Here is an 8323-nt window from a genome sequence, read left to right on the forward strand (position 1 = left end):
TATAATTCCCCAATTTTCCAAAGTCAAAATATGACAAAGTAAGCCCCTAACTTTCAGTTTTGCAAATCTAACCCGTTTTACATTTTTAGCCACCGTTTCCGTTTTCTTCAATTTGGCCTCTTTTGACTTGTTTTCTCTCCCAATCACTTCTAAGTCACATAAATCTGTAAAATAGAAGTAAACGACATTAAATGCACTACTTTATCAATCAAACATAGCAAAAATCTAAGATTAAAGAAAAGATATATTGATAAAACACCAACTTATCAATGAGGTACAAATATTTAATGAAGCGCTTTTCACCTAATAATTTCTTATAGAAGATATTCCCGATGTTTGTTCTTTTACACCAGTTTCAGTTGCTCTCATAAGACAGTTGCAGTAGCTTCATCCTTTTTACAAATGTTGTCAATTGAATAAGTCATTTTGAATCATTTTGTTTAAGTACGAGCCAAATATACATCTAACATGTAAATCTGTCACCTCAAATATGGTTTTTTCACAGTTCACGTTAAATGATGATTTTGCCTTTCATCTGCAGACACGTGTGAGATACAACAAAACGTGCCAAAGCCTCCCAATTGACAAAATCATGACAGCTTATTTTTTTTTTTGTCTTTTTTTCTCCGTCCTACTTTCTCTAACAACAATTTGTTCAAAAAATTGCATTTAATTGTTAGTTTTATTTACTTGCATCATAAACTGTATTTGATGAGTTTTTATGATTTTAAGGTTTCAAATGGGATGATTTATACCCATTTTTCTATCATTTATTATTTTAAATTACATTTTACAACGGTATATTACTACTATATATTACTGCTATATATAAGACTCTAGAAGTAGACACCTGTTAAGCGACATCTGTGCTTAGGATTTGGAGGGCCCTTTGGTCAGTCACATAAAACAGAATAAGATGATTTGCCTAAAATAAAAAATTACCGTAGCAGCTGTATAAGATGTAACATTCTTGACCAAAATACCCTTTGCTTGTCTCATCATGCATCACCATACTTTTCCATGTTTCATTTTTGCCCCTGATATTTTTTTTTTTAACTACTGTGTTGCCTGTATCTATTATAGTAAATATTGGAAAGTAGGAGGACAATTTCTAATCCAAAAAGCAACAGAAATGATGTCACAGAGACACATCCAGGCTTGTCTTGCCTCACGTGGACCCCATCCCAGATCTTTCTTGCCATCTTTATTTTCACCAAACCATGATACGTATTTGTCCAATCTGTCTTTTAGCTTCTTATTTTTGTTCTGTAATTTGTATTATGACTACTATTTCCCCGATACTGTGAAAATTAATTGGAAAGTTTCTTCCAACAAAGTTTTATTACATAAGTTAGATAATAAAAATTTGTCTTCTGCAGCATTAAGGTAATTATAGAAAAAGTAATTAAACATGTATTTTTTCAAAAGAAAAACATAAGTCTAAATCAAGAAAAGTAACTAAACTGATTACTGAGTTCACAATTTTATATTTGTAAATAAATAAATTAGTGAATTTTTTAATACTGCACAAAGCTTTTCCAAAAAATTTGTCCTAAGTTTTACTTACTAAGGTAATTCAATCATTATAATTTTTAAATATCAATTTGCCATGGTTGCTTAATAAGCTTTATGTCCATTTATTATTTATTTCAATGAGTGAGAAATTTAGATAAAGAAAAGGATAAATAGTTTTATAACCATACAAATGCAAGTTCTAAAAGTCCTACAATCATTCAAATGTTTACGAACATGTTAAAATTACAAATTTCAAAAATCTTTCTTTTTATAAATTATGTAACTAGTCAAACCATATCATAGAGATTAAAATAACTTGCAAACATTAGCTAAAATATTTATTAAAAATCACACGCTCGAAATTTACAATTCTATTACCAAATAAAGGTTATTTTATATTATCCATCCAAAATTGATAAAATAGTTAATTATCAATTTCAACATTTTCACATGTAATTGGACCGGTGCCACAGCACGGGCTACGCACCTCTAATATTATAAGAGATGTGGTCTAAAAAGCCTTAAACTAAATCAAGTCAATTTATTTGTTTTCTTATTCTAGCATTTCAGTAGTTGTAGAGTAGTCTTAAAATACATTTGAATGAACTTTGTAGAACGTGAAATCAATTGCTACTTTGGAAAGAATAAATTTTTTCCCTCCAAAAGTTTATCATTATACCAAACTGCAGTTTTGTACTTTGTCACTTTTATACTTCATGTATACAAAAGATATTCTAGACTTGAGGAAGATAATGACGTCCCTTCTTTTGTGTTTTAGCTAAATTTCTTTCCCATTATTACTTTTTGTTGATGTCATCTCTCATTGTTGCCTCCAGTTAATCATAAGTTTTAAGAATTCTAAATAAAAAAACAAAACGTCCTTGTAAGAGCGACTCGATTGTTAAGGGTCTGTTTGGAAAGCCACTCAGGTAATTGGAATTGAGTGTAATTGGATGAAATTATACAGTTTGACATGTTTGTTTGATCAGGTAATTACACAGTTAGGTGAGAATTGTGTGTAATTGAGAGGAAGTAATTACACTCTCCAATTCTCAAGGGGGGGGGGGGGGGGGGGGGGGGGGGGGGGCTGAGAATTGGGTGTAATTACACCCTGTAATTACAGGGTTACCTGTTAGTTTATTTCTTTTTAATTTTATTTTAATTTATTTTTTATTTCCATTATTTAATTTATTTTTTATTTATTTTATTTTCTAATTTATTTTATTTTCTAATTTATTTTTTATTTCTATTATTTAATTTATTTTTTATTTTTAATTATTTTTATTTTTTAAAATATATTTTTCTTTTTATAGTATTTATATTTCATTTCCTTTCTTCTCATTCTCAACCTTTACTTCTAGTGGTTCCATGTAATTGTTCGATTTTTTTTTTAGTTTTTTATTTTATTCATTTAGCATAACCGTGGTAATATTCTAATTTTTGAAACTACATATCTTAATATTAGAAAGAATGAGTCATTAACAAACTTGGCATATAATGAGTGATGTTATTAAAGTAGAATTTCGTTGTGAATGAGGTTATAGACTTATATTTTCCTTTTTTTTTTTTTTAATTATAGGAGTATTTACTTATGTTACGTTGAAACTTACTTATCTAACGTTGGAATTTGACATAAGAGTATTATGTTAGATTTTTTTTTTCTTTTGGATTTTGAATTTGGGTTATATTTTCGACTTTAAAAATATTTGTTTTAGTACTATTGACTTGTTATTTCACATTGCATGCAATTTATTTTTCATTTACAGTTGATAGAATTATTGTCAAACATTTGAATAATGTTATGGCATTATATTTATAAATATTGTTTTTTAACAAACATCCAATCACATGATGTTCTCACAAAAAAGGTATGCTTTTAAGTTTTATAATCAATTAAAATTGAAATATTATTAATTTGAAATTATATATCAATTATTTTTTACAATATTAGTTACAAATATATGATTGTTAATTAACATATTTTCAAGAAACAATGTATTATTAAATAACTAATTTAATATAATTTATAAAGGGACATATTTTTTAAATATTAATTTTAAATTTTTTATAATCAAATGTTATTTTTAAATTAAACTAATTGTATAATTTCACTTGTGCAACCAACACTACTAAAAAAACAGGTTTTACCGACCTCAAAAAACCGACCTCAGTTGAAGTCGGTAAAGTCGTAATATTTATTTTTTAATTTTTTTCAAAATAAACCGACCTCATGAGGTTGGTAATATTGTACCAAAATTTGAAAAAATAATGTACCGACCTCACTAGGTCAAAAATTTATTTGATGATAAATATTATAACTTTATTTTTAATTTAAAAGAATACCGACCTCACGAGGTCGGTATATTTTAAATCAAAAATAAAATTATTAAATATACCGACCTCATGAGGTCGGTATAATCAGTCAAATAAAATTCACCCAGAGCCAATTAAACTCTTCTACCTCGTTCCCATTTCTCTGCCCCTCTCCTCTCACTTTTCTCTCCCCCCTCTCTCTCTAACCCTAGTAACTCCGGCGACATCACCACCATTCTTGCCGGTCACCCCGTGCCACCGCCGTCCCTACCCAGCTGAAAAAAGACTACTTCTTCCAGATCTCCCCCCCCCCCCCCCCCCCCCCCCCATTTTCTACGCTCTCAAACTTTCTTCACTTCATTTTCCCCATATCTCGCGCCCTTCTCTTCTTCCAATGCTCTCCACCTTCATTTTCCATCTTCTGGGTAAGCCCTAATTTCTCCTTTGATTCACTAATTTACTTTCTCATTTTAATTCCCAAAGTTACTTCCCCTTTTTTTGTTACTCTAACTAAAATGTTAAAGCCTTGGCTGGAATTGACCCAGTCTTCCCCTTATTTTTTTTCCTTTTCTTTTCTCAGTTGTTTGTGCTTGATTTAGGAGATCATTGTGCTGCTGCCTCTATTGACAACTTTGACGATTAGTAGACAGCCTCCTTAATCTATTGTGTGTATTTTCCTATCTCAAAATGTGCTTTCTCTATTTTAATTGTTGAATTGATGCTTAATGTAATTTCAAAATGCACTTGACAATCTTGATGGTGTAGTGGTACGTTTTATGAATTTTTCCCTTTTGTAGAATTTTACCTTACTAATCCTATTGAGGCAAACTAACATAACTAGCAAGCATGTAGAAAATATGAACTTGACAAAATGGTAGTGGCCTGATGTACATTAGTGAATGTTAGACAAACCTGCAAATTGCCTGCATTTACATGACCTGATGTACTAGTATCCTCTCTGTTAGCTTGTTGAGTTCCAGGATTTGCTATGACCCGGTTCTACTTTTTACATGGATTTGAGATTATATGGATTTGAGTTCCATGGATTTGCTATGACCTGATGTACTTGCAGGTGGTTTGTTAAATTCTTGATTGTCTGCTGTTGTTTTTTCCCCAGCAAAATCATCCTTTACATTGTTCTAGATATTTCCACATATCTCAACAACTTTAGATGGAGATACAAAGTTGTTCTCCTCATTAGCAAGACCTGCAGGTATCTCATTTTGCTGTTGCAAGTTTCCTGAAGTTACTTCATAACCTGCAGGTCTTTTATTCACTTCTTGGCTACCTTATTCTGCATATCATCTTGTGCTTGTGTGTCAATTTTGTCATGCTCCTGTCTTGTAGTATCAACATCATCCATATGTCCATTTTAATATCATATGCCATGCACGTATTTGGTCTCCTACAAATAGGCAGGAAAAAGGGCCTTACCTATTGTTAGATCATATATGAAAATGCATGGAATCCTTATCATAAAGTGTTAAGGTAACCTATGAAAATGTTCTTATCCACTTAGAATTCCAACTGTAAGACAGTATATTCTTCCAAACTTTAAATGTGTTCACATTATTCTCTAACAAATATGAGTTGATAATCTTTAAGAAAGGGAACAATGTTTATAAAATGTCATATTTACGCTGATGGCATGAGAAATTATTTACGCTGGTATTTTATATAACTTAGATATATATTAGAATATAGACTTACGTTAATGGGTTATAGCCTAAAAAAAGATAGATAAAATAAAGGCCTACTATTAGATTATTGTGTGAGCAGATAAACAATGCCTATTAACTAGTATTGACTTGTAATGTGGAGATCCACAACAAAGGTTGAAACAGCTGCAGTTGGACAATAAATATGCAGGAACCAAATACTTTATTCCTCATGTCATAAACATAGGACTCAACAACATTCTTCTTGTCCTTTGTCTCTTCCATAACATGATCCTGAAGAGCCATTTCAAATCCTTTCTCAACAGCCTTCTGAACATCAGCAGCTGCCATTGCACCATAAACAATCTTTGTCACTGGTACAAATGTCTTCTTGACCTTTTTCTTGGGAGCTTCAACCTGTAAGAAAATGAAAACTATAAATGCTAAACTTTACCGTCACCTTTGAGCTAACACACTGAAGCAGAAGAATATTAGTTATTACCCCAACATTAATTAAGCACAAAAGCACTACACTGATGCCCTTTAAGGATTAAAATACAGGTAAATACTAGGCCATTCATGTGTTCCATACAGTACATGCATAAATAAAATCCTGACAATTTGAATAGCTGCATAGTTTGATGTATAACACTCAAGTATGACTGATGGAGAAAAAGTGATGTGTTACCTTAGCATCTGTCTCCATTTGGACAGGTTTGTCTCCAGACTCCGGAACACCATTGTTAGCCCCTGAAGCAGCTGCACCATCCTGCATATTTACATCAGTTTCTGATGTAGTTGAAGGAGTAGCTGAAGCTTCATCTGTTTCCATTTTGGCAAGTTCCTTAGCTGTCTCTTTCACAACTGGGACTTCCACCTCTTCTTCTTCCAAAAGCTAAATTACAGACCAAAACCATCAAGGTTAGATGATATTCTTTCTATTTATTTTCACTGGTTCCTGCATATTTTTTGAATCTGCCACTTGCCTGCATTTTGAACTATAGCGTGTTTTATTTTTGGTAGCCAAATAGTATGCTTGAGCTCTTTATCTTTATATGTCATCTAAGCTTATTGTAGTTGTAGGCCCATTGCATTTTGAATGCAATTGCTATATATTTGAATTCTTAAAACCAGATGAAGAAGGGGGTGTTCTCTCTCTCTCTCTCTCTCTTTTTTTTTTTTTTTTTTTTTTTTTTTTTGTTTTGTTGTTGTTGTTGAAATACATGGGTATTCTCTTCTTTTTTATTTGTTGCACATCGTATTTTCTGTCAGCCATGAATTAGTATATCTTCTAAAGGGAATTATACTATATTTCCATCGCTTTTTTATCACCTCTTTTACTTCAATGAAGCGACTTTAACTTGACTAGCATTTTTTTAGTTGCGGAGCCTCCCAAATAATGTTGAAAAGAAGGAAATGGATTTTTAGCAAACTAAAAGGTGAAGATTCATCTTGCACTCTTGCAGGCACGATTATCACTCATCTAGTTTATTTAAACAATCCACTTATATTGATCTATTCCTTATTAATAAACTCATTTACTTTTCATTGCAGGAAAAATGTGTCTGGCGCCCGGAACATGAGACGCAGCTAGCTCAAAACTTCAAGAAGAAAGCTCAGCGCTTACTATGTTTGAATGTTAATGTTGTGGTGGATTTGTGGATTGTGTAAGTGTTTTGTGGATGTTTGCGAGCGGTGAAGTAGTCTAATGTTGTAGATTAACTTAGTCTAATGTTATAGACTAATTTAGTGTAGATCTACTAGTTTAATGTTTTGTGGATGTTTGCAAAGGTTGTGAAGTAGTTTAATGTTGTGTAGATGTTTGCGAATGTTGAAGTAGCTTAATGCCTCTTCGGAATGTTTGAATGACGTTTTGATTCAACTTTGAAGTAGTTTCGAATTGAATTTGACGTATTGTTGGTTATAATATATGTGGTTGTTGAAGTAGCTTAATGTTTTATGTTTTTTTAGTAGTTTGGTGAATTGTTGGCAGCTATTTGAGCTGGTTTTAGTTGAATATAAAATTGTTTTCATCTTGACAGGGGGCAGCTGGAAGAGCAGCTGGATCCTACCATTTTTTTTGCAGAATACCGACCTCATGAGGTCGGTTTTCTGCAAAATATTCCCAGAAATTGCAAATTACCGACCTCATGAGGTCGGTTTTCTGCAAAATTATCTAGAAATTGCAAATAACCGACCTCATGAGGTCGGTTTTATGCAATATATATCATCTATTCATATAAATTACCGACCTCAGGAGGTCGGTAAACTCATATCATTATATTATTAATATAATTTAGGTCGGTATTTTATTTAATTAATACCCGGCTAAAAAAACTTTACCGACCTCATGAGGTCGGTTTTTTGCGACCTCATGAGATCGGTAATAATTCCGACCCACTATTTTCCGACCTGATTTTGAGGTCGGTTTTTGGCCAAAACCGATCTCATGAGGTCGGAAATAGCCATTTTTTGAGGTCGGTAAAACCTGTTTTTTTAGTAGTGCAAACAGCACGTTTGTAATTACACTGTAATTACATTATGACAAACAAACAGGTCGTTGTAATTACACAGTAGTGCAATTAGTAGGCTGTGTAATTACTACCCTAGTAATTACATCAATTCCAATTACCAGGTGGCTTTCCAAACAGGCCCTAAAAGTATTTTAAATTGAAATTCAATAGATTATTCGATTTATTGCTTGTTAACTATGTAAAAATAAAAAGCCAATGTAAAAGCATTTCAGATTCCTAACGTTTTTACCCCGAGTAGTTATATACTCATATCCAACATAGCAATTCTACACATTAGACATTCATATAGGCATTGTACCATGT

The 8323-nt window shown here is 32.0% G+C and overlaps 1 protein-coding gene and 1 long non-coding RNA gene across 3 annotated transcripts; one reads left to right on the forward strand and one right to left on the reverse strand.

The window, feature by feature from the left end:
• Nucleotides 1–4651: 4651 nt before the first annotated feature.
• On the forward strand, nucleotides 4652–7404 carry LOC132621536 (uncharacterized). 2 transcript variants are annotated; one of them, XR_009575553.1, is made up of 3 exons: nucleotides 4652–5041; nucleotides 6875–6925; nucleotides 7041–7404. It is a non-coding gene; the product is annotated as an uncharacterized LOC132621536 (long non-coding RNA). The 2 variants fall into 2 exon arrangements; XR_009575554.1 differs by lacking the exon at nucleotides 4652–5041 and adding an exon at nucleotides 6205–6407 and having other exon boundaries at nucleotides 6867–6925.
• Nucleotides 5521–6318, reverse strand: LOC132621529 (heat shock 70 kDa protein 15-like). Its single transcript, XM_060335841.1, has 2 exons — nucleotides 6175–6318; nucleotides 5521–5903 (listed from the first exon to the last, which is right to left on the reverse strand). The coding sequence occupies exons 1-2, from the start codon at nucleotides 6316–6318 to the stop codon at nucleotides 5622–5624; spliced, it is 426 nt and encodes a 141-aa protein (XP_060191824.1). The 3' UTR covers nucleotides 5521–5621.
• Nucleotides 7405–8323: the final 919 nt, after the last annotated feature.

This window comes from Lycium barbarum, chromosome 2 (genome assembly GCF_019175385.1).
Source record: "Lycium barbarum isolate Lr01 chromosome 2, ASM1917538v2, whole genome shotgun sequence".
NCBI lineage: Eukaryota > Viridiplantae > Streptophyta > Magnoliopsida > Solanales > Solanaceae > Lycium > Lycium barbarum.

Coding starts and splice junctions, on each gene's coding strand:
- LOC132621529 (XM_060335841.1), bottom strand. CDS start 6,318: ATGGAAACAGATGAAGCTTCAGCTACTCCTTCAACTACATCAGAAACT. Junction 5,904..6,174: donor AAATGGAGACAGATGCTAAG/GTAACACATCAC, acceptor ATTTTCTTACAG/GTTGAAGCTCCCAAGAAAAA.